Source organism: Gavia stellata, chromosome 1 (genome assembly GCF_030936135.1).
Source record: "Gavia stellata isolate bGavSte3 chromosome 1, bGavSte3.hap2, whole genome shotgun sequence".
NCBI classification, from domain to species: Eukaryota; Metazoa; Chordata; class Aves; order Gaviiformes; family Gaviidae; genus Gavia; species Gavia stellata.
In genome coordinates this window covers 7556819-7583911 of record NC_082594.1, presented here as the reverse complement: position 1 = coordinate 7583911, position 27093 = coordinate 7556819, and the positions used below count along the sequence as shown (strand labels likewise).

The 27093-nt window shown below is 41.2% G+C and overlaps 1 protein-coding gene across 1 annotated transcript in view; it reads right to left on the bottom strand.

The window, feature by feature from the left end:
• The window catches only part of DLG2 (discs large MAGUK scaffold protein 2), a 660722-nt gene extending 645272 nt beyond the window's left edge, over positions 1–15450 (bottom strand). The window contains exon 1 of the mRNA XM_059823460.1: positions 15349–15450. Within this exon, the coding sequence (XP_059679443.1) occupies positions 15349–15450 (102 nt within the window). The remainder of the gene's footprint in view (positions 1–15348) is intronic.
• Positions 15451–27093: the final 11643 nt, after the last annotated feature.

The following is a 27093-nucleotide window of genomic DNA, read 5'->3' as shown; positions in this document are numbered from 1 at the left end:
ATCAATCATGGTGCTGAAAATAGGACTAGATAGTAGCATGAAAGAATACAATACTTGGCATGTATATATAGTAACAGGTCATACTCTGAAGCCACAAAAAACGTCTGTGGCAGGGCCAGGAATAGAAGAAATCAGAGCTTTAACCTCTCCTTGAGGCAAGGGTTAACATTTTATACTTAGCTCAGTCAGTTTGCAGGATACAATAAAAACAAATATGATTTTACTCACAATATGTTAAATGTCAATCAATGGCTCTACAGCTTTTGAGTATCCAATTGAAGCCCTTCAAAAATCAAGTGGATGTACAGGAGGATAGGTTACTACTCCATCATAGGATAAAGGTAGGAGAATGTCACTGACTTCTTGGATTTTCAAATACATTGCAAAGCTTTCTAGAGAAGAGGACGGTTTATTTTGAAAATGGTACACTGCATTCCTAGAAAGTGGAATAGCAGAGCACAAATTAAAGCTGTTGTCAATTTTTTAAAATTTTTCTTTTTTTAACATAAAAGAAGAGATGTACAGTGCCTCGAGCCAGGAAGACAAAACAAAGCCAAACAAAACACCATATACAAGATCTACACCAGGTATTTTCTAATTTCATTACTGTTATCCATGCTTGTCTTTTCAAATACAAGAAAAACATCCCATAGAAGAAATTCCAGGAGGAAAACACAGACCTTAAGCCCCTCATTGAGAAGTTTGTACCAAACTTCATAATCCAACAAAAATCTCAACTGAAATCAAGAGAAGGTTAATCCAAACTATAAATATTTCCCTAATTTCATATTTCTCCCTCCATGCAATGCCCACTGAAGACCTCCCTATCTCTACTCTACTCATACGAGGCTTTTTGAGGAGTTTGAGAACAGTACAGATATCTTGCTTCTAGGTAAGTCAAAGCCTCTCTTGGTAAGTGAAGGGAAAAAAACCTGCTTTTTGGCTTTGTTCTTAAACTCTCAAAAGATCAGGATTTGTGGACTGAAAAAGCCGGGTGGCCTAAACAGAACTCCCTCCTCAATGCTCACCTGCACTGACATGAGAGGTGAGAAGCAACGAGGTCACCAAGACCCATAGGACAAGGTTTTGTGTCTTCCCTTAGTTTGACCTACGCCATGTATGTGACTAAGAGGTGGACAGCCCTTTTCCAGAGGCATTCCCAGCACAAATATCAAGCAGCTTAATTGAATTTTGCCCTAAGGCTAGTGACTGGAAGTTCGCAATACACTTACTTAATAATGTTTTTTTTAAAAGGCAGATATGCAGACCCAAAAAATACAGCAACAATTACAGAGTTCCTTAAGAAATTCAGAGCCTTTTTCACTTGTCAGTTTTTCAAGGTGCATTTGTTCTAAAATGTGTTTTCTGTTGTGGGATTGCACCTGAAACTGATCTTTGCAAGCAGCAGCCAAGCACAACAGCGCATCTGGAAACAGGGAATAGCAGCAATTCAACGTGTCTCTGAGCAGTCTGCACTCTTCTTAGAGGTCAAGCGGGAGCTCAGCGGCAAGCTGCTAAATGGTTGCTTGTATATCAACTCTGCAGGCAAGGCCAATAGGTTATCTATGGCCAAAGAAGTGATGAAAACAGCTGTAGTTGGTAGCAAACACAGCCAGAAGGCCACCATCACCTGAAGACTGGTCACTTCCAACCACAAAGCTGCCAAATCCTCAGGTGTCTCTGCTCATATTTACGACATCAAATGTTTAGTGATAACACATTGAAAAAAATGCAAATAAAGTGCTTTGCTCTTCTCTTGGGATCTTACCAGCTAACCGGTACATATGATAGATGCCTACAAGGTCTTTCTCTTTTGGGAATGGCACTGTAACTTTAAACACCATTGTATCAGAGTCCGTCGGACATAGAATTGTTTATTTGCACACTGTAGACTCAAGGACATTGTTATAAAGGGGAGAAATTAACTTCATTTTCAAAGCTTCACACACAGAAAATGTAATTTGCAGAGTAACAAGTACAAAAACTATTCAGCTCTTTCTGGTTTTCAGCACCTTCTCTTTTGTCCTGCAACATCTTCATTATTTTCTTATTCTTTGCAGTACACGCTAGTCTTTTTGGATGAAAAGAAACCATTCCATATTAGTCACACCAGTAAATTGAATTTTGGCTTGCAGTTGGTGAATGAAGATTATCAGAACTCTTATTCACGTGCAGAAAATACCAATATAACAGCTAAGGAACACCAAAGAAATGCTGTGTTTACTCTAATTTATCACTTATGCATGTCTTGTCTTGTACTCAAAAAAGCCATCTAATGCATGACTACATTAGTCCTCTTTGGGAAAGTTTGTGCCAAAACTTGTTGGCCCTAAGTCCAACTAAATTCCAACAGATACCAATGGGCCATATGTAGTGTTGTACTTTATACTCATTTGATGCTCTGTGGAGCTTTTGTCAAGCTAATCTAAGCATAATAGAAAAGCAAGAGAAGACAATCTTCTGGGACCTTGCACCCTTTAAAATGGCAGCAATATTTTCAGACCAAATAACCAAATTTCCTTAGGTACCAACTCTGACTGAGGTCTGAGGAAATTTTGCACCTAAGCATCTCAATAAAAAGCCCTAACCCTAATTTCTGAAGCTAAACTACACCAAAGCATAGCTGTTTCATTAAGTGCCATGCCTTGGTCTTTACATCAGTCGTTTACGTGGTTTAGCCAAATCTGGAATTACTAATACAGAGGTATTTCACTACGATACGCTGTATCAGTCTTACTTTGGTCTCTGCATCAGCTTCTCAACATCTAACTAGCGGAATAAATTATGTAGGAAATTCAAAGTGGAATCTGCTCCCTTTCCCTTTCTTGGCTTATTTTAATTTTAGTTGCTCTTAATTCAAGGAGTTAAAACCTTCTTAAGAAAGAAATGCTTTAAATACATTGGCAGGATTTAACTTATTAGTTTTTGATAACAAATCATGTTATTATTTACTGCACCATTCAAAGTCCTGTTTGACTTCTCACTCTTGCATAAGAAATTTCAGGGACGAGTCAATGTGTATTTTCTATATAAGGCAAATAGACCTCTATATCACAAACATTTTGACACTTTCAAATGCAGCTTTACAGCCTTAAACAGACATTCCACTTCTCCCACCCACCCACCATCTCATCCAAGGCCTACGGTCACCAAATTTGCGGAATTTAAGAGTGGGAGTATTGCTAACGTACCAGGTGAGAGCAGAGTTCAGTGACCTGTTTGTGCGTGTGTACACATACGCAAGAGGGTATGGACAAGCTTCTCTATTCTCAACTACATCCACTGACCTGGGGTGTAACAGTAAATGTTAAGTAAGAGCCAGCAACAGCAACGAAAGCACATGTGCATATTTGAGAAGTAAAGCAAAGCAAAGTAGGAGATAAGACACAGTGCTGAATCAAGGAAGCGCTGGAGGAAGAGACGTACCGCGTGGTCAGACCCTCAGAAGGTTCTTAATTGCCATGAAAAGCCAAGGGGGCTGGTACCTAAGTATCTCAAGGATCTTGAACGGAGAATCTCACAAACTCTACCTGAACTTTTTTACTAATAGAGAAACTGAAGCACAAAAGGGGAAATCCTAGCAGCCTCTACAACCCGAGCCCCTGGCGACACTCCTAATTTCATCAAAAGGGGGTTAAATTGACTCTCTCCACATCTTCTATGGAATCAATAGAAGAACAGGGAGTAACGCTCAGAACATTTAACCTCCTTTCCCTTGTTTTAAACATTGGATTATGCTTCCCTAATCTTCACTTTTAGCTGAAAAGCTGTTTCACCTGGCACTGCTTAAAAACCAGTTTCTTCTGCACAGTGAGGTGTATGGCTGCATGCTAAATCACCTCTCATTTCTCCTGCTTTCAGTGAAATTTGGAGAAGGTGATTTAGAGAGGTCCTTTCCAATCTAGATTTCTACGATTCTGTGATTGCTTTGTACACATTCTGATAATGGGAGCTGCCCCTTTCCTATCTAGGCTCCTTTCTTTTATGAATAAACTGAAGACAGTAGAAGAAAAATCATCAGATTACAGAACAACTAATTCTTATTTAGTAACAGAAGCTTTATGAACTCGTGGAGCCCTACGCTGTCCCTCCTGCTGAATACAAATAGTCAAGAAATAGCTGGTGTTTGCACGCAGAACGTGGATTAGTTTGAGAGCAGCTCTGTTTCTCTGGCTCAGCACACTAAACATTTTTATTCCAATTACGCTAGGAAGTAATAGCTGCTAATGCTCTGTGAAAAGGTGCCACTATCCAGCACCAGTAAGAGATTTATACATCAGATCTTTACAGATTAAGCAATCGTAGACAGCAAATTAAACCTTTGTTTTAAGAAGCCAGCTCCAGCACAAGATGCAACAGCCTGAGGTTCAACTCCCAGCTCTGTGAGGGACACGATGCTCCTCTGTCCCTCCAGCTGTAGCTGGCCTGAGGAAGCAAGTGTGAAGCTCAGGGACCCTACAACAATAATACTTTTAATATAAAAGCTTCCTCTTCATAACCAGGTCTTGCAATCCTCTGAAGATTTGCCTCACAAAGTCACGCTTCCCTCTGTCTCTGCTAGCTTCCAACATCTTTAAAGGCTGTGAACCTCAAGACACTGGAAAGACATGCCCTTAATGCTGTAAAATTAGAGGTGCATGCCTGAACTCAGGTGGGGGTTGATGCATATAGTAAAGAGTGCAAAACACCAGGGCTTTATGGGAGGAGGTGCAACAGGCTCGTCTGTAATACGTACATACACACAAAATTAGATCCTCCAGCGCACTTTCTAGGTCATCTTCTTCTCCCTCCTCTGCTCTCCCTCTCCTCCCCTGAGTTTTCTTAATTGTTCTGGGAAGGAATAGATGTTTCAAAATGTATCAGCAAACTTTGTCTTATGAAAACATATTGTCCTGGTTATTTTATATCCCAAACTACTGTGTATGGAATATTAGTCCTCAGTTAACTTTACCAGTGCAAGAATGTACTATGCTTTCTTATGCTGCCAAGTGTTTAGTTCCTACCCAGCCAATTTATTGTCTTACTTAAGCCAAGGACCAGAAATCCAAGTGCAAACACTAACACAGGCAAGGGAATGTAATGAGTAGGAAAGGTATAAATTTCATTTATTTTATAGGTACAGTGCAAAACACTGTTACTAACAGTACTGAAAAGACCTTCAGTCACAGCTCTGCAGATTGTTGTGTCCTGAATTTGATGGGACTCCATAGTACTTTGCTTAATTTATTGTAGACTGCAGAATCTGGGATTTAACGCGTAGTTTAAGGGAGCCATGTGGCCCTCTGAACTGGGCTCAGTGTCCCTCCTAGTGATCAGCCTAACCAGAATTCCTGAACAGTCACAAAATTTGTGTGATGCAGTTACTGATTTGCCTCCTTGCAACAGGTTTATGTTAATCTGCTTGTCTGCTTCCTGCCTCATGTATCATCCTATCACTATTTTTAAACAATCTTTGCAAAACAAAAACTCAAATACCCAGAGCTCTGGCAAGTGCTTCTCCCCTACAGCAACTTTATATAATAAATTAGGTGATAGGAGCACTACTTGGACGGGTGGAGATAAGAGCCTGTCAGCACTTTCATTTCAAACCCCCTTTTCCAGGGACTTGCAATTCAACCATAACAATTTGCTATGGGCAAAAATTGAGATGTGAAAGCTCAGACCTGGAGGAAGAACTTTAAAAAAAAGATGAACAATAGTATTTCAAGGTATACCTGAAATAAATACTGTGGGGAGAGGGCTGGACAGCAGAAAAGGAGGAAATGCTTTGATTTTCACTAATGTCATTCAATTTTCACTTATAACGTCCCCTATATTAGCCTTGCCATGGCTTTATGTTGGTCCTTAAAACCAATGGCGCATTGTACTCACACTGTTCATTTCATTTCAGTGCTGCGTACATGCAATAATTATTAATTCTCAATGCTCCTCTGAAGTAGATATTACCAACTTGATTTTCTAGAAAGATACACAAGGCACAATTTGCCCCAGGCCACAACAGGAACCCTATGTAAAAACCAGAAAAATAAATGAGGAGTTCCTGTTCCCTGTCCTAAATCGAGGCCACAGGCCCCTCTCTGGCAGCGCCTGTTTTCTAAATGTTTTATGGAGGTGATTATCCTGTTACGGAACTATGTTTAATACAGACTGAGATATCCCTGGGATATAGAAGAATTTCAAGGCATCTCACTGCCAGCTGACAATACCTCCCAGAAACAGTGTAAGTGCCGGGACTAACGTCCTTTAACAACATACTTTAACAGGTCGTCGTTACAAGCTGTATACACAAGGTGGTAGGCAACCGTGCATTACTAATTTAAATGGTATAGGTATGCAACCGTTTAATTCACTGAATTAAACTTCTCTTTTACTTGCAGGATCTGTAGTTAATAAAGTGTAAGTGGATATAGCTAAGCTGGTGGGAAGTATTTGAGGGTGGAGTACCCTTATGTGCTGGCCACAGGGTCTCTTGCCTTTTGCTGAGTCCAAGGCAGGTTTCTTACAGATTTGGGCTTGGAGCTCTAACACAATATACCTGGGTATATTCCAGGTGGACTGTCACAGGTGTGTGGTGGTAGGCCCAGAAGAACCAAGCTTGACAGAGCTATTATGATCTCTGCCCCATTTGTTAGATTTTCCAAGCTCCCGGTTGTGGAATCATGCCCAAGACCCTTATACTACATCTGCTATGCTAAACACATCTATTTCTTAGCATGATCCTTTGTTCCCAGGCCAAGGGGTTGAGAAAGGCTCTTGCCCATGTCGCTACTAAAGTGGCATTTTTATTAAATTGAACTGAGGAGATGTGTTGCAGGCTTTCAAATATCACGTAAAGGCAAGGGGCAGGGGTGGGAGGTGTTTGAAGATATAACCCAGAGGATAGGCTGCAGGCTGCAAGTAATCTTCCCCGCTGCAGTCTCATCCATGCTCCCTCTTGGAAACATTCCGTGGAGTCAACAATCCTTCAAGCCATGCCTATGAATTGCCTTGAAAAAGCTTGGGAGTACCCCTAAACAGAGCCAAGGAACAAAACTAATGATTTTGCAATGTTAGGAGTCAAGTACCTGAGTATACTCATTAGACCTCTTTTACTTAGCAATATAGGTATATCCTAAAAATTTTGCAGCTGGCCAAAGGTCTGCAGTTACAGGCCTGTTTCCATAGGGGATGAGCTCACATCTTGCTAAGAAAGTGACCTTGTGTATGTCTACATGGTCCTCTGCAGGCAGCTACGTGTTGACATAGGGTCTGTACCACACTTGCCACAGCTACAGAGCCTCCAGGTGATTCATCATGTGGACTTCAGTGCTGATACCAGCTTACATCTTTCTGAAAATTCGTATTTGGCATATTCCATCTTAATTACACGGAACAGCTGTGAGCATCTCCTACAGGAAATCTCCCCAAAATGATGTGTCAGGATTCTCAGAATCAAGGTTTCCGAAATGTCAGTTTGAGGCAAAACTGAAAAACAAGAATGTTCAGTTTCACTGAATCAGACATTTTCCCAGAAAGACTGCTTTCTGGCCACATACAGCTTGGTGGGATCGTTTGGGCTAACGGGTGCAATTCTTCATTGAAGTTGGGTGAAGAGGGCCATTTTTACCTTGCAGCTTCATAACGATACTCTCAATACACTCAATAGCCAAGTGACTCAAAAGAATAGCCCGAACCGCCTAAATACTTCATCAGATCATTCTGTGCCATCTCTCCTGGGATTATAGATCATTAATTTCTACAGGGAGTCCCAGGAATCCCCATCAGTAATCTTTCTTCCCATTCAGGTTTCCATTGCATTCAGCACAAGACCCAAGTAGGCTCTCTTGAAAAATCCTGTCCCTAATGATTATTAATATTAAATCAAATGCTTAAAGCTGAAGGAAGTATAATCAGAAAAGTGAAAGTAATAAATACCTATATTTTAATAAGGAGAATATTTCTGACAGCTACACTGGAAACATAAAAGCTGCTTTTCAAAGATCAGGAGAACTGTTCAGTGACAGTTTTCAGTTTTATTGCTATTATCACTTAAATATATTTATATAACACTTCTTTATCACCATTCTTTTCTATGACATCTTTTACAGTTAAGATGAATGTCTATATATAGCCTTCTCTTAGTCAATAATTAGTTTGTAAAATCAAGCAGCTCATGTAACTGTGCATCAAGTCATTCCAGTATTTATATATTTCTATTTGAAAGTAGCTCATTTTATGTAATGATTACGTATAATTTAAAGCAAAAATGTATTTTAAAAATTGAGTGTTTGAGCAAACTCTGAACTTCCCCTTCAAAATATTCAGTAACCCTTAGCTATGTGCCTCCTGCCCTACTTTTTCCATAGGTACACTTTATTGTCATATTTCATAGTATCACAGAATCACAGAATGACAGGGGTTGGAAGGGACCTCTGGAGATCATCCAGTCCAACCCCCCCACCAGAGCAGGGTCACCTAGAGCAGGTTGCACAGGAATGCGTCCAGGCCAGTTTGGAATATCTCCAGAGAAGGAGACTCCACAACCTCTCTGGGCAGCCTGTTCCAGTGCTCTGCCACCCTCAAAGGAAAGAAGTTCCTCCTCATGTTTAGATGGAACTTCCTATGACCAAGTTTGTGCCCGTTACCTCTCATCCTGTCACTGGGCACCACTGAAAAAAGACCGGCCCCATCCTCCTGGCACCCACCCCTGAAGTATTTATAAGCATTAATAAGATTCCCCCGTCAGTCTTCTCTTCTCCAGACTCAAAAGACCCAAGTCCCTCAGTGTTTCCTCATGAGAAAGATGTTCCAGGCCCCTAATCATCTTTGTAGCCCTTTGCTGTACCCTCTCCAGGAGCTCCCTGTCCTTCTTGAACTGGGGACCCCAGAACTGGACACAGTTCTAATTTCTAACACAGTGCTTGTGAACCATGACAATCAACTCTGCTTTATTACTAGCTGGAAAAGAAACCCATTTCCCACCATGGCTATATGTTTAAAGGTACAATAGGGAGGGTATTCAGAGTGTCCTTTAGCTTCAAGTGAATTTTAAGTAATCTAGAGTGATGAAAATCAGACTCCATTGCTGTACTACCAGTAAATATTCTTGTTGTGATGACAGAAGCATGCACAACAAGCACCACGGGCCATCCAGTCCAGTGTCCAGCCCCTGATGGCAGCTAGAAGCAGATATTCTGGCAAAACGTGGAAAAAAGGCCAGTGATTCAAAATGATGTAGGGATTGAATATCCCACCTACAACAGAGGTTTCTTTCAGTGTACACATTTTGCAAAAAACAAAACTTTATTAAAAAAGCCATTTTTAGCACTGTTTTCTTAATTTGAACTACCTGCACATTTGTTATGGAGTGGTTTCTCAGGGAATCTCCTACCAGCCACTCATCTCCTTCACAGCGTACCAGGGAGCTTGTGGGCAGGACAGTGGCAAAAAATGAGATGTGGTATTCTCACACAAGCAGAAATATTTTTAACTTCTGATCTTGATGCTTGTAGAAAAATGCCTCGGCATCACCCGCCCAGATGTTGGCCAGTGCCAGTGAGTGACAGCTAGCGAGTGAGCTCACTCCAAATAAGACTGAAATGGTAAGGCTTGTTTGCATTCCCTAACCAGTGACTTAACTCCTACGTGATTAAGGGGATAGGCCCATTATTTCAGAGGATTAATGACTGAACAATTATTTTTCCATTTTCAATCTAGCCAGACCTCACTGGTGTTGATTTCGCTTCTGCTTACCTCCTCAGGACCCTTGCCCAGGCCACTGCCTTCTGATCCTACCCCCCTGCTGCTCTCTCTACATCGTCCTTCCTTGTGCCTTTCCCTCGCTTGCCCCAGCTGGATCTTCCTGCTGCTGCCTCTACCTCTCCTTAGGCTTCTGCCATCCTTGTGCCTCCTGTAATACTGATTTCTGCAGCACCCACACTGAGATTAGGATAACAAACTCAGGATCACTTACGAAGTCGCAGTCTACTCGCCTCTGATACCGGAGCACTTCACCAGTGCAATGCTCCTCAAGGGTTGGGAACAAGAAGTTCTGAAGAGTAGGATCCACTTTATAAACTTTTCAATACTGGGAGGAGTTCCCGGCAGGGTCCCACAGCCTTATAACTTGCTACTTTGGCCTCAGAAAAGGTCATTCTGGTGGCCTTTGAGTACAATCTACAGTTCGTCTTTTCCCACACACATTGATGATGGGTGGGAACTGCTGGGGAGGGCTTGAACTTGTTCTTAAGCCAAGAGTGTTAAAGTGTAGGGTGTTAGGCAATGCCTAACAGAAAAGAAAGATATGGCCAGCTGAAGTTGCTTGGGCTTACACCCCATGTCTAGCTTGCATAGATGCTATGCCAGAGAAGAAAACTCTCCCTGCCTTGAGCACTGTACACTAATCCACAAATCCTCTGTGACACAACCGATCATACTCAGAGCTTCTTGCCAGTGGCAATCCTGCATGTCTTCTGCAGCTCCTTATATTGCTGAGCATTTTCATTTTAACAGCACAGTGGCCTAACAAGAATAATATGTGGAAGTCTGTTTCTCAATGCCACTATCAAATGTTATGCATAGCAAGTGGCAGTAATGTTCCAGCTGACTTACTCTGCTGATTGTCTATGAATAGGCAGTAAACTCTTTCAGAGAGTTCTGGAACCCTATACAATATATCAGTCTCTATAGATAGATCACAGAAGTAAGAATGACCATGAATATATTGTATTTTTACATCTTTTCAGTTCTGGCCCCCAAAAAATCAGATCTGAAAGATGTCAGTGGAGTCAGAAGTTATGTCCACGTCAGTAAGCAGCAGGAATGGCTCCACAGAATGAAGAGCTGGTAGGAAGGACTCGACAATATTACACATATGGTTTTTGTTTTAATTTGAAATAGAGCTACTCTGTTTTTATAAACTGAATACCTGTAAGATTTTGCAGAGTAGTTGGTGTGTTCCTGGAGTGCATCTGTCTCCTTAGTTTCATCAAAAAGACATCCCATTTGCACATTCCAAGCCTACTCTGTGAGGCAAAACAAAGCAGGACACATGGGTAGGGCTGGGAGATTAATTTCAAAAGCTCATTTATAATTTGAATGAAAATGTTAATCTAGTTGCATCCAGAAACCACCTCAGAGTGTCCCATGAAATGTAAAATCCCATTTGAGTTCATGGAGATGCCTCAAGAAGCTAAAGCATGCAAGGCTTTGAGCATGGTCTATTGTGTATCATACCTAATTGGAGAAGTATTTTCCTGTTATCTCAGATTATTGTTTCTTACAATAACCAGGTCTAGACTATGACAATATAGAGACTATTCTCAATTAAGAACTAAGTGACACACCAGAGTTTGTTCAAGAGACTAATAACGCTGGGACAGAAAACTAGTAGCTTGATCATGATAAAAATAATAAATATGTATGTCAAGCCATTCAGTAATACCCCCTACTATTTGTTTTAATAATAAAACCTTCTGTATTGCAACAGTTTTGTAAAACAAAGATGTTTTGGCAGGTGAAGAAACAAGCAGTTTTACTTTCATGCTCACCTTGGATAGTGGAGTAGGTCACTATTTGGCTATTTCAGCTGAAACAGAGAAATAGTAGGGAAAAAAGTACCAAAATCAGCTGTTGTGCTGGAGGACTGGTTGTAATAAATGTGCTAGGAGGAAAGAAAGGAGACAGGGAAGAGAAGGAGGTATATGTTATCCCTTTTAAAAAAAAGAACTTTTAAATTATGCTAGGACAGATATAAAAATAAACCTGAATCAAAAGGAAAGTAGGATTTATCAAAATACCTGGTAAAGGTCAACAAACAGGGAAGTCACTCATTTTTCAATGGAATCTCCTCAATATCTATTTTCAATATATAGAGGTAAAGGAGGTAAGACAGAAAAACACTTCCATGTGAGTGTCAGAATTGTGGCTGAAACATAATTTAAGAAATATCTCAGTCAGTCTGAAATCCCTTCCTGGCACTCTTAATAAGAGCAAAATGAACAGGATATTAAGAGTCGGAAGATAACTCTTCTGCAATACTGAATGAACTATTACAGCGCCCAATTCAGCAAAGTGAGTAAGCACATACTGACATTTAGGCATGCATTTAAGTCTCATCATCTTCGGGGAGAATCTGATATATGCCTTGGCACCCCTCTCGATGGAGATCTGTGAATGCACGTCTGTCTTACACACAAGCTGTCCTTTAATCCACAGATACAAATCTGTCCAGTAGCTGTAGAGCAACTCTAGGACCCAGGGGATATATATTCATGTCCCAGCCCTGCAAGATTATAAACAAGAAAGTTCTGCAAAACACCTCCTGGCACCTGAGAGCCGTATTTTAAAACCTTCTTATCCCCTCTCTGCTTTGGCTCTGTACCGCTGTGATTGAAACGCTGGTACTTCCCTACCAGAAATGGGAGAAGTGGTTAAATATGTTAAAGTAGATTGCAATAGTGACCCTTCAGGTAGAGACTACCCTGCCTCTCAAATTAAACTGCTCTGAATTCTTTGCAATTTCAAGGTCAAGGATCATAAAACTGGGCATCATTGAAAGTAAAGGTCCAGGACAAGGTCAACTCTCAAAGTCTGGGAAAACAAGCTGAAAAGGAAAGCTTCCCGCAGGCGCCGTTAAGACTCCTCCACTGCCTTCTTTGCAGCATATGGTGTAGTAAGACATGCACACCCTCTTCCTGCCCTGCCAAATTAACTCCCTGGCACCACCTGTTAGGAGTGAGCAGACGGTAAAATTATTGCATTGGGAACAGATAAAAATGGGTGTGATGGTTCTGATGTGGTGCATTTCTCTCACTCACTTCTGTGCCCATAGGAAAAGAAGACTGTATTTGGCACAAAATTAAAACTAAAAACTGTAAACCAAGAGTGTGAGCAATATTTAATTCCTGTAACTTGCACTGTCCTTTCGAAAGGAGCTACTTAATAACCTGACCTCATTATTTTATCACTTGGAGATATTTGCATGAACTTTGAATTCCGCCGTTGTCTATTCCACTACATATATTTTAAAACTCTCCTTCTATTCTGAGGACTTATTTTGTCCTCTGCCACCCATATACAGGGTCATTCCAGTATGTTACTCTCCTTCCCGAGTTTAAGAACCACGTGACTGTAGAAGTCATAATATTTTGAGCACGCTTAGATCCATGATTTCATGCCACCTAACTAAAAGATTTCCTAAAAAGAAACATCCTTACTTCTTGGTCAAACTTCTTTGCTTGTTAACAATGGATCTCTACCGATAAATCTAGAAATATAACCCCACGAGTCCAAAGCAAAAAGTTATGTATTTAGATATGGGTTGTAGAACAAAAGGGAATGAGAAAAAGATATTTGAAGTGAGGTGATACACTGGTATGTATAGAGAATATCTCATGTTTCCCTGATGGTGGTATCAAAGGGTACTAATCTGACACATGTTGAAGCAACTCAAGACAACTCATTTCGCTCGTACTCCTTCTCATTTTTCTGAAAATGATCACTATCCCACACATCCACTGTTCATTTGAGAAGTAGTTCATACACCACCACAAGAAGATAAAACATTGACTGTGACTAACTTAATGAGCCTGAAGTGCTAAAGAAAGAGGAGGAAAAAAGTTTGAAATTTATGATTTTTATTCTCCTGCTTCTTCCTAACAGGATCTGAAAATCATGAAAGAACTTAAGTGCATCAAAGAATATCCTTTGAAAATCATGCTTACAGGCAAGAATACAAATTGGATACTAGTCCCTACGCCACTGGCCTATCTTTGTAGAAGGGTGGCTTGCCTTTAATTTCCCCTGGCTAACAATTCACCTTTATTAATTAGACTGGAACACTTGAAAACAAGAAGGTTTAAGTTTTTAAAGGTAAAATAAAAAAGTAGTATGAGTTCTTCCTATGAAAAAGATGCAAATTAAAATGGCTTTTAAACTGTTAAACTCTTGATGCTATTTATATCACTAGTGGCATCATGACACAGCAATTAAATTATAACCCTTTCGCTAATAGAACATATTTTTACCTATTTAAAATCGAAGTGAAGAAACAAGAAACTTTACTTCAGGAAAGTCTTAAGTAATCAGAGATGTAGGCAGGCTGTAGTTTCAGGAAAAGGAGAAGGTCAACAACTAAACTGTAAATGTTTGACTGGAACCTAATTTGAATTTAAGTGTATTATACGAAGCAGTAGATGATCTGTCATTAACCTCTAGCTGAATTATGTTTAGGGAGCATTAGGTCATCTATAACTTATTTCATAAAGTTACTTCATTTTATTTAGGCTAGTCTACCACACAGGAACTCAAAAAATTATACTGTGTTCCCTCGTTTGTGGACTGTACAAGTAAAATTTGATTTTTGTAGCTTAGTCGTTTTTGAGGATTAAAAAAGTTATACAGATGATTTAAAAATAATTACTATCACTACCATTTTTTGTATAACTGCTCATTTCCTACTATATTTAAACACAGAGGAACAGTTTCTATATCATCCAGTATTTAAGGATAGCAAGGAAAAGGAATGGGACAAAATCTGTAACCCCCCTGTAAAATCATCGTGATTAATCCAGTGATCCAAGAACCAAACTTGTTTACCCAAAGACAGTAAGTTTTAAAAACATGCCATCACTTTTGAATTATTTCAGTAAAATAACAAGCAACATTGGTTATACTGTAATGTCAAGTCAGGATGTATATGGGGAAAAATATAGTCCAATCCAACACCTTTGTTAAAAAAATTGGGGTGGGATTGCATTACACAGCCAGAAAAGAAACTTCTCCGGCTAACTGCGCCACCTTTTGATTTCAATATAAAAGAGAAATTAAATGATTGTCCAGTCCCTAGAAGAAAACACTTATTTAAAGATATTCCTGTAGTCTTAAAAATGGGTTCAGGAGCTCACTTTATTTATTTCTTACAGAGAAGTGCAGGGCTGTACACTTTAGTATTGCTCTTATGGTTAAAAGCCATGTCAGCAATATAAATGGAAAAAAGATATTCATTCTTGCTGGTTTGTGTTTTTGTAATAACAGCATACACATCAAAATCAATAAAGCCGGGCAAATGAGAGAGTAAGTGGTTTAGTAATCTTAGCACTGTTAGCTAAGTATACAATCAACTCTAAAACAAATGCTTCATAATCCGTTAGATTCTCCTATGCAAATCTATACTTGTACAACCCCGGGAAATAAGAAAGCTTTACTTCCAATTTTTTTCCTAACATTTAAAATGTATCGGCTGTAAGCCCTAATTTATAGCCAACGTATCACAATTTGTACTGAAATCTCTAGTCAGACATGAAATGAAATAGCACAGATATTCAAAGGAGTTACGGCATGCATTTAAATACATTAACCACATCCTACCTTGCATCCAAACATCAACGATAAAGTGTTGTTGGTGCATGCAACTTTGCAGTGGCAAATCATTGGTGTAAAGCAGTCAGGATTTTTAACAATAGGGCACATTCCTTTAGTGCTGCAGTAGTGGCAGCCTACTGAAGGCTAAAAACAAGTAGCTAATACGGCACATGGAGTGGCAACATATGCTGCTCAACAGCTAGCTTTTCTCTTGCTGGTCAGAAGCAGCCTGCTTGAATCTCTACCTGTGTCCCGTTCAGCCATCCCCTTCTTTGTTGATGAATCAACGATGCAGCATTGAGCACGAATCTCAGGATTTCCCTTCCTCTGGGAAATTAGTTTTTACATTGGGGGGAAAAAAAAAAAAGAAAAAAAAAAAGAGAGAAATGGAAATGAGGGGGACTAGCAGGTGTGGCAGTATTAGCATGTAAAAGGATGTAAACGCCTACTCATAACAATCACATAAGATTGTCATGCTAGCTGAAGTGGGCTGAAATTATTCCATCGGAAGAAAAATACTGCAGCTCCTGATTTGGTAAAAAGCCAGTGAGTTGCTGCAATACATAGTCATTGTGGGGAGAGAAGAGGAAAAAAAATTACTTATCTAAGAAGCCAGAATCCTCAGCCTTTATCAATATGCATTCCAGTAAGGATTCCCTTCCCAGCGCCTCCCCGAGAAAAAGAATCAAATCAGTCGCAACTCCGGCGAAGCGATGACCTTTGCTTTCCCCAAAAAGATGAATCTCAGCATGAAACGAACTGTACTCAAAGCTGAAAATCCCAGATGCTGGGAGTTTGCAATCAGAGAAATACAAGTAACATTTATCCAATCCTGGCTTGCCACATGGGAGCTTTCTCCAGGCACAAATTTACAAATAGACAGGTTGAAGCATTGCAGGAGACACTGAATAAAGATATGAAGTTACACGGAAAATGCACCAGCATGAAGCTTCAAACGCAATCCTCTTTAAACTCTGCTTTGAGGCAGTGTAACTCCTGACTCCAGCTAGTACTGTTATCCTATAACCTGCAAACGGCTTGCTGTATTCCAGAAATGCAATAATTAAAGAAGTTTGGGAGCATAACGCTGGTTTGGATTCAGTTACAGCTGTCGCTGTTCCTTCAGTTAAAGCAACACCAGCTGAAAATGCATAATAAAGCATTTGGATGAGCAAACCGCTAGCTGTGCTTTTTAAGAGGATTATTTATATCAAAAGTTGCATGAATATATCTCCAGTTTTAGGTTCGGTCATGGCAGACACAGGAATGTAAAAGGAAAAGGCTACGATACAGAAAGTAAAGCGATGTCTTCAACGATTTCACAGCTGACAGCAAGGTAAACCCAGCAGTTGTTTCACAGTGACTTGACCCTGCTTTTTTGCTACTCGCTAAGCTCTGCCCATCAAATTAGAAACTCTTTCTAAAGAAATGAGAGCAGCTTGTCTCCCTGGCAATCGCAAGTGAGTTCTTAAGGCACAACTGAAACAATTTTCTGTAATAAACCCAAGCTAGAAATTTGTTATACAACAGAATGGAGAAAATGGCAAATGGAGGTCTCTGTATGCAGCCTGGTCAAGCCGAAGAGAGGGTAAATGGCACAGAATTTTTAAAAAGATCTGCCTGAGACTGCAGACCCTCATGTAGGAGACCTCTTCTAGTAAGATTTTATATTTATATAAATATATATACATGTGTGTACTGCATGTATGTATATAACTAAATTTTAAGTAGAATTTCTTCAGTACAACTTACCCTCGCTTTGCAAAGTTCGAAAGCATAAAAGAACCATTTTCTTAAACAGCTTCCATCCTACTCTTTCCTTTGGACCATACAATAACCTTATTTTTATCCAATTTTTGTGAGTAGCTGAATTTCAACTTGGTATAATATTTTCTGATTATTGTTTCTCACTTTATATTTTTGAACTTAGAGGTGGAAGAACCCAAGCTCAGTAAAGTGACAGTCGTTTCTGGATTGAAATGACAGACAGAACTGCTCCGCGGTTAGAGTCGCAACCCAGTTCCATTTCTGAAGATTTATTTCTTGCAAATAACAGGCCCTTACAACCCAGTGTCCTCAATTCACTCAGCTCACACTTTTTTCCCTGGACAGGAGCATTAGATGCCATGGGAGTTCACTACGCAGATGCCAATCAATCAGCTGTCAATAATCTAAGCTCGTCTGACCTGTTAGTCCAAAGTGACATCGCAGCAGCCTTTCTTTCTGACTTGCTGTGCTAGTTACCGTCTGAAACAGTGACTGAGCCTGTTTAGAAGCGTACTATGGTGACAAACAGCAGCCGTAACGTTGCTGAATCTTTGATCTGTTTATTCCTAGCTTGCCTGTCTCGTTATTAAGCTATATATTATACAGATTTTCTTTCAAGTACTGTCTCTCGCATAACCAGCACTGGTGTAAATATAGAAAAGTGTAGTTTCCATGACAATACATTCCATAGTTACAGCCAGCAGCCACTATCATTAAAACATGAATCACAGTGCTACCTTAAGTTGTGAGCACACTACATCACCGGCCTTAGAAGCGTTAATTTGGGATGGGGGTGGCATGACAATATTTTTAGGAGACACTACTACAAAATGCCAGAAAACTGTGCTATTTAACTGTTTGAGCAGTTCTAATATCCACCCATCTTAGACATTTAAGTGATCAGTAACACTCTCAATCTGTTCTAATCATTAGCATTTCTAATATAAGAATACATCGCACCTGCACTGTTCAATGTTTTCAACACGATGTCCTGATTTAAAACTGGACTCGTAATCGCACAAATATGATTTCTGATTCATATTCACAGGGCCTAATTAAAATCACCTGCATTTAATTCCAAATTCAAATTTCAAAGAAGGGCAAGAAAATCAGCCAGTTAGCCTCTTGGATCTTTTGGATCTGACTGCATTCAGCTGACTTGTGCTCTCAAAAGGGAGGACACCTCTGTTCATTAAAATTCCCATTCCTTCCCCAGTGCCTGACACTATTGCAGATTTGCAACCAGAACAGGTTTCACCTGTGATTTCATTTCAGTGTTAAGATGCATTAAACACCGATCACCTGAGTATTGTGCAAGGCACAAAATACATCCCTTCACACTTAAATTAATTGTTGCTTTTAAGTGAAAAACAGTTACCTGACGCACAGTCGTTTGGGAAAAGATCACAAAAAGGAAGATTCATTCCAATGACAGACTGGAATAGTAACTCATATAGCAATTGGCCAAGACATTTATTTCAGTTAAGCGACAACCACGTATAGAAAAAGGCCATAAGAAAACATTTGCTCAGAGATCCTCTTCTATCTTTTTTTGTTCCAATAGCACTCATCACAGACACAGAAGTAAATTCCTAATTGCCAGGAAAGGCATTTAAATCACAGTCATACTGCAGGAACAAGGGTTCTTGGAAAATCCATGTCCACATTTTCGCTCTGTCTGATGGCATACACAGAAGAATATGCATTGTGGGTGTTATTGTATGAAAAAGAGAGTCCACAGATCTGTTGTGTTTTTTGAGCTCTCCACCTTTCTTTGGACTTGAGCACACTGATCCAGCCTATTTGCTCGCAACCACGGTGCTGCCACGATGAAGCTCACCTCTTTCACTGTTAACGAAAAGGGAGACTCCCAGAAAATTGCAGTGTAGCTCTTGTCAGAAGCTTTGAGTAAAATGACCCCGCCAGCGAATAGAAGTCACCTGCTACTGTCTGAGCTTAGACTTTGCAAAAGTTACTCTCTCCGTCACCTTCTGGATTTGGGAGGAACAAGAACTGTTGCTCCACTTATCATTTCTATTTAGTCTGTTCAGCTGGTAAAATTTCTCCTGCTCTACCAGTCTCTCTGGCAGTTGCCTTCACCCAACCTTTCCAGGTTCTCTGACGATGTCTGCCTTTCACAGTGCACCGTTATGTGGAAATAGATGAATTAACTTGGAACAACTGAGTTGCATTTCTGGAAGTATTATGGTCATGTTTGCATGGTACTTCCTCACCTAATGTGTATACACCTCCTCCTGCATTGCTTAAGTTTTGGTACTATAGTATAGATTTTTGTATTTCCCCTTCCCTATTTTCACTACTCAACTTTTTGTTCTAGACCTATACCATTAAAAATTCCCCTAAACCCTTACCACATCCCTTAGATACCAGAAGAACAAGATGATCTATAGACCCTTGCCCAAGCTATATACATTGTTAACTTTCTTCTAATCTTTTGTTAGAATTCAAAATCACCTTCTCTGTTGCTCTCCTCTGAATTCCCTGTATGCTAATTGAGCCTCCTAAAAACTAAACCTATCTCTGACGGTGATTAAAGGAAAGTTGTCATCTTAAAGAATCGTATTAGATGAAAGAAAAAGGGGAAAGGCTTGTTACACCACAGGCAGCACATACAAAAGGAACCAGAGAATATAAATACAAAAGAAACTCGAAAGATCCCCCATCAAAATAGAAATGACTGCACACATCTGTGTCACATGGTCCTTAAGAACAAAACAGTCTCAAACCTCTAGTCTAAACCAAAGTTTTCACAGCTGTCCTGACATTTGGAGGGACTCTACTTAGGGCATTTCAAGTACCTTAGTATCTATGTCTACATTTTGTGTGCACTGGTCATTTTGGGGAATAGAATGGAGATGACAAGCCTTTATTTTGCTGATATTTGTCTGTTGGTGAGTATCAGAAAGCTGGGCTTAGTTTGCCTGAAAATCCACCTGCCTTTGGACCAATTATCATAGAATCATAGAATAGTTTGGGTTGGAGGGACCTTTAAAGGTCATAGAGTCCAACCTCCCCTGCAATGAGCAGGGACACCCTGAACTAGATCAGGTTGCTCAGAGCCCCGTCCAACCTGACCTTGATTTTTTCCAGGGATGGGGCATCTACCACCTCTCTGGGCAACCTGTGCCAGTGTTTCACCACCCTCATCATAAAAAATTTCTTCCTTATATCTAATCTAAATATACCCTCTTTTCGTTTAAAACCATTACCCCTTGTCCTATCCCTACAGGACCTATTAAAAAGTTTGTCCCCATCTTTCTTACAAGATCCATTTAAGTACCAAAAGGCCACAATAAGGTCTCCCCGGAGCCTTCTCTTCTCCAGGCTGAACAACCCCAACTCTCTCAGCCTTTCCCCGTAGGAGAGGTGTTCCAGACCTGTGATCATTTTTGTGGCCCTCCTCTGGACCCACTCCAACACGTCCATGTCTTTCCTGTGCTGAGGACCCCAGAGCTGGATGCAGTACTGCAGGTGGGGTCTCACCAGCACGGAGAAGAGGGGCAGAACCACCTCCCTCAACCTGCTGGCCATGCTTCTTTTGATGCAGCCCAGGACACACTTGGCCTTCTAGGCTGCGAGCGCACTTTGTTGAAGCCCACCCAGGAAAGACCCTACAGTCACTGGATATCAGCTCAAGAGCAGCTAAAATTGATGGAGTAGCTGCTATTTTGTGATCTGTCCACACCTCATGCAAAGCTATGTTTGAACCTGCAGTAAGGGATAATATGACATTGAATTTTCACATCCTCTCTTAGAAATGGGGATAATGGTGACTTTTTTTGCGTCCAAAGGCTCAAGGACTAGACTAGATCTGGGCCAGTCCTGCCATAAGAAGGAGATGAATAGGGCCATTGGGGTGGAGACCGCTGGAGACATCCATGTAGAGACAGGTTTGCCACTTCTGCGAGATGCCATTGTGACTGCTGGGACCCACCTCTTCCATTGTCATGAGCAGCAGCTGCTGCATCTCACATGGTGGCTTGTGGCAGCTGGCTTGGCATTCCCAAATCTCTGCACATAGACAGGGATGAGTTGCCAGCTGGCTCGGGCCAATAGCAGACCCTGCCGGTGGAGAGCTGCTATGCTTCACGTAGAGCTGACAAGGGCATGGACAACTCATGGAGATAGAAAGTTCTCTATGACCATCTTGAGATGACAGCATGGAGGCAGATAGATAGGCAGAAGACAGCTCAGACGCTCTGAAAAACACCTATGCATCAAGAATTCAGATGCGGTAGGCAGCTTGGAAAGCATTATATGACTCAGTCTCTCCACCTGAAGATGGAGATAATGCCTTCCAATTAAATGCCCATATCTCTAAGTAAACAGCCGTATAAACAGCAATTTTTAAGTTGATGGGAATACTCTTACAAAAAGTACCCGTGTTCATAAGCGTTTACACATTTTAAAGTGCCACATTACCAGCATAGTTTTACTTTTTTAACTAGTGAAAAACTGTCTGAATTATTTCTGAAAATAATTTTGATCTGTTAAATCATTTACAAAGTACTAATGGCATATAATTTTTTGGAGTAACTTCTTTAGCCAGGTATAAATTTAAAAGAAAAATTATAGAGGGGAGAAAAATTACTAGAAATAAGTATCAGCTTGAATGAAAAATCAAGCATATTACTTCCAGTCCTCAATAGCTACAAAACAGGTCTGCTTTTCTGAAGATTCCTGTTTGTATCTTGTGTTAGAATTTTTAAGATTTTCTGTGACAAATTAAACAGAAATAAAGGCCTGGTCCTGCCGACACAGAGTGAAAACACGCACAGGCACATTCAGAATATATATATGCCCCACTTTAACGCCATTATGTAGACCTACTGATTTCTTCAAGTGATTATAGTGTAATACACATGCACCTAAATGAGCTTGAAATGATCAGTTTATCCACCACATGCTAGAGCCCGACAAGGACGAAGAGCTTTGGTATTTACCCAGATTGCTGGGGCAGAAAAGGGGTCAGCCTACACTGAATTTTGTGTTACTACACTGTTGCTAGCACTAAACTAGCTAGCTCAGTTATGTCAATATGCACGGAAGTTATTGCACCATGCACATATTTACTATACGCATTAAATAGAGGTGTGAGCCTGGCCACAGTCCTACAGCTGGTCACCAGCTCTGCACGCACATCCTTCCTGCTGAGTGCAAGCAGGACTCCCCCAGTAGGAAGTGCAATAATTGGGAGTAATTTTCCAGTAATTTTCCAGTCTCTCCTTGAATCCATGTAAACTTCTACTCCCATAACATCCTTTGGTAAGAAGTTCCTCAGGCCTTCCACTTCTCCTATGACCATCTCTCTTTTTTTGTTTATTTTGAATCTTGCTCCTGATACCTTTACCAGCTGTCTCAAAATGTTGCAATGGAAGAAACAAGGAACAGTCAACTTCTATTCATCCTCTCCATGACACTCAGGATTTTATAAACAGGTGCTGTATCCTCTCTAACTGCTCTCTTTTCATTACGGAAAAGTTGTAGCCCAATAGATCTCAGTCATTGTTACACCAACAGCTTTTATATATTTGAAGACGGTCATTGTTTATCTCAACTTGTTCTACTCAATTCTTTCAAACTTCACCATAGCTCATACACTAATGTCCTTAGACTTTTCCTCTAAAATCTCTCCATCCCTCTCAAAGCGTGCATCCAAACCATGACATTGCCTAGCAGAATAGTTCCTTCCATCTCTCGCTTACAGTAATTCTCTAAATATAGCCCAAGCTTTTTACATTAGCTTTGCAATAACCTCACATTTTTCACTGAGACTCACTCTGGGATTCATTTCTACCCAACCCCATCCTTCTCTGCTGCCTGTCTAATCAATACACATTTGGTATTCGTGCAATTGGATATCCCTTCCTACATGCAACACTTCACATTTGTATTTCATGCTATTGCTTTCAGGCCATTTATTTATGTTGAACTTTACATGTGCCATTCCTCTGATAAGATCCAGGGTGCTCAGGATATGGACTTCAATAAAAAGTACCTGGAAGCAATTCTGCCTGGGAATTAGACTAGCTGGAGCACAGAGTGTTACATCCCCAAAAAGAGTTTCAAAGGGGAAGTCCACCTTCAAGAAATGTGTCTCTGGTTACTGAGACGATACATATACTGCTTAGACCTCATTGCCTTTGGACCATACGGAATTCAAATTTTGGTGATAATTAATGGCCCATATAGGTGGGAAGTCCATAAGGACTATACCTGGCTGAAGGAAAATAAGGAGTCTATCTCTTTTAAGAGTCATGTGTGAAATGCTGTTATGATCTAAATAAAAGTTAGGGGACAAAAGAAATCACAAAATCAAAACCAAATAAAAAAGCAAGTAAAAAATCGTTATTATTACCTTGACTGTTTCCTGAAAGTGTTTCATAAGGGCCTGGCATTTATTTTTCAAGTGCAGTTCCCATAATTTGCTTTTATTGGAAAGCCAGTGTGTATACTACAATCTCTAGTACTGAGAAGTTCAGACTGCTGCTGGCAGCTCCAGAGAGGAACCACCGGAAACCAGCCTTCATTTCTTGTGTCATATGGCACTACTATTTAGAGAGGAATGATAAGCCTAAAGGAAAAGTACTTGATGAAAGCAGAAGTAAAAATAAAACTGATGATACATCACAATTCACGAGAAGATCGGGCTTTTTGGCACTTCGGAGAAATGAATTTTTCACAACATTCCTAGCTTTTTGCAAGATAGTCTGATATCTTGATTGCAAAAAGTCATTAAACAAAGCTGTAATTTCAGGCAGACAAAAATAAATAAGTAAGTAAATGGACCGAGCCTAAAACTAAATTCTATTTTGTAAAGTCTTACACTATTTTCTCCATATTATTATGGTTAAGACTTAGTATGGGTAAGGGTGCAGTCACCCTGGCTGGGTGCTAATCAGACACACATTTCATGTCAGAGATGAACCCAGGCTGTCGCCACATGTGCTTGAAGCAGAACACCTTCGGTTTCCTCTGTAAGGATTTTCTTTTGCTCAGAAATTCTCCCTGATATATGGAGAAGGAAGTCTTGATTAACCAGATGTTTGATTTTTTTTTTTTTTTTTTACAATTTTTCTATATAGAAATGTATCCACTTTTCCCAGTTCCCATTAAAAGTGAGTGTTTTCCAGCAGTTCTCAGCAGTCAGGAAGATTGTCACTGATTTTCCTCAGATTTTCTTAACAGGAAATTCTGTGTTCATTTCTGGCAAATGCCACTATTCTCAGAGCATTTAATGGCTTTTCAGCTATGAAAATCTCATTCCATAAAAAAACAAAAACAAACCAAGAAAAACCCAAATCCTAAACTTCATTCACTCCAATGTCAACGGAAAGCAAATAAGGGATGCGATTGTGGTCACAGCTGAATTCTACAGCAAGTTTTCCAACAAAACTCCAACAAAACCCTAGCAGAAACAGCCGTATGACAATATCTGCTTAGGCTCTCCTTTTGCTGGCTTTTCTAACCCCAGTGTGCCCAGGAGGGGCCATGGACGTTCGCCCTGGACACAGGATCCCCTCACGTGACCTTGATGGTGTAATTTGGGGAACAGAGATTGCAAATCTCTCTGTTAAATGCATCCATCCCACATCTGGGAAACAACCATTGTCGACAAGGGAAAACCATCAACATCTGTCTCTTTCTTTTTGGAGAGGGGGCTGCCCTTGACTCCAAACCACAGAGAGATGCCAACCAGCTGAGCCGCTAACAACGGCAAGGGGCCATTGAAGAAAAATGCCTCTGAAAGACTTTTTCTCCTCTCCTCTCCTCTCAACTGTTTCTTTGTGTCTTGCTCTGTAGCCGGATCAGTTTTTCACATAGAAGAAGAAAAGGTTACCCAGTGACAGCTGGGAGGGTGTTGCTTTTGTGTTCTTAATATTGCAGCACAGAGAACAGCTCCTCTCTGCCTCCATGGGCTGATGCCCATCGTCATAGCTTAAAAAGTGAGACTGCAAAGCCTCGCAGGTCACAAAAAACAGATGGAGGAGAAGAGAGTTTAATGCTGGGTTGCCTGGGAATCCTATCAATCCTCCCATTCATGGGAGCTTCTGGACTGGGCACTCGCATGGCACGGGCACTCCCTCGATGCTCGCAGTCCTCGCTCGACCCTCCGCTGCAGCGTGTTCAGGGAGAAACACGGGGCTGATTACAACCGTCCTACCCTGCTCCTTCCAGGTGAGCACTGACCACTGGCCCTTTACTGCACCTTACTCTTTCTAAAAAGCCTCTAGAAGTCGGGGCACTGCACAAGCGCTCTCTGTCCCCGGGGTTGTGGGCATACTAGCAGGGTCTGTTACTGTTGGCCAAGGTGAAACAGTCCTGTAAATCGAAGTCATTAAGGAAAAGCATGTTGCCTCCAGCTCTGTGTCGGTCAGGAACATCTCCTACCTCCAACACTTCACCACCCGGGGCGGAAAGGAAAGACCTTTGTAAAATGAATGTTATACAGAGGGAACGTCTCCTCCAAAGCGTCCATGGGAATAATAAGATGAAATAAAGCTGAACTTTGGAGAGTTGTTTCAGTACCCAGTTTGCAGTCCTCTAAAGATGACATTTTTAATGCCTCAAAGAAGAGGAGCTTAGTGGAAAATCAATGCATTTCTGAAGGAAAGGAGCCAACGCAGCTCCCGGTGGCGGCAGGCCTACGAGAGCCTGCAGAACCCTTCTGAGCTAACCCCTCGGCTCTCTCCGGTGACCAAAACCCACCTCCTCACCGCAGGGTGAAAAGCCTGCTGCCGAGCCCCGGCATGGCCTCGGGACCGTCATGCCGCAGGCAGCTCTCATGTCATTGAGGAGTGGTCCACAGAGGTGATGCTAACGAAAAGGAACGTGCACGAGATCAGCTTTGGGTGTGGGAACAGGAGTCTCCCTTTCCTCCTGGTAACTAAATTAACACCAGTCAGCCAGGAAAGAAGTGTAAGAGAGCAGAGGCCCAGGGCTGTTTGGCTCTTGCCTGGCTGAGAGCTGTTGTGAGTCAGCTAGAGACACGGAGAGAGGGGACCATAATTCTCAGGATGGCAGCATCCTTGGTGCTGCCCCGTCCAGGTGTGGGAATGGGCAGCTTTGAGGTGGTGGTAGCTTACCTGGGGAGAGCTGCCCTCCTGCTTCTGCTCAGTCTGCAGTGCAGCTGACTTGTCTGGAGCAAGCTTCCAGGAAAAACAGAAAAAGCAGGCTGGGCAAAGTCTGCTTACAGGCTGTGCTGCAGCAGGAGCATCCATCTTAGATCCAGTGGAGGAGGAGAGCTTGGACAAGCTCCCTTTTTAAAGCAACAGTGCTCCTACTGAGCATGGCGAGGAAGGGTAGTGCTACGCCACGACAGCGGTTGTGCCGGATACGTGCAGAGCACTTTATAGGCATTAGCTAATTGATCTTTGCAAAACCCCTTTGAGCTGGGCAATTAAACATCATCCGTCCAGTTTTACAGGTGCAGAAGCCAAGCTGGGCTAATGTAACCTTGTGCAGAAGTAGCCCACGATTTTAGGGTGCCTGAACCAAAAGGCTTTTGGTCTGATTTTGTAGGTGCAGAACATCTGTAGGTCCGACTGACTTTGACAGCGCAGAGCATCTGTAACTCTGCTTGTAATGAAGAGTGCACGGCTGCTTTTAAAAGCCAACTCCAGGGGTATTTCAAGTTGGAAATCCCAAAAAGGAGGCACCCCAAATCATTAAGCCTTTAGGATAATGCTGGCTTTTGTGTCTAAGGATATCCAAAGAGAAAAGTCTAGAGTCCGGTTTAATTGGATTTTGTCTCTCTGCTTCCTCTTTATGCACCTAGACAGGCCCCTTCCCTGTGGCCTCCCCTTGGATCCCAGTGGACCTGTTGGCAGGGAGTTGAATTTGAGAAGGAAAATGAAGCTTTTCTTGTCCAGGGACCACTTACTCTGCATGAACTGAAGGACTACAAGATGGGACACCCTGGCTGGATCCACCACCACACTACAAAAACTGCCATCGGGAAAT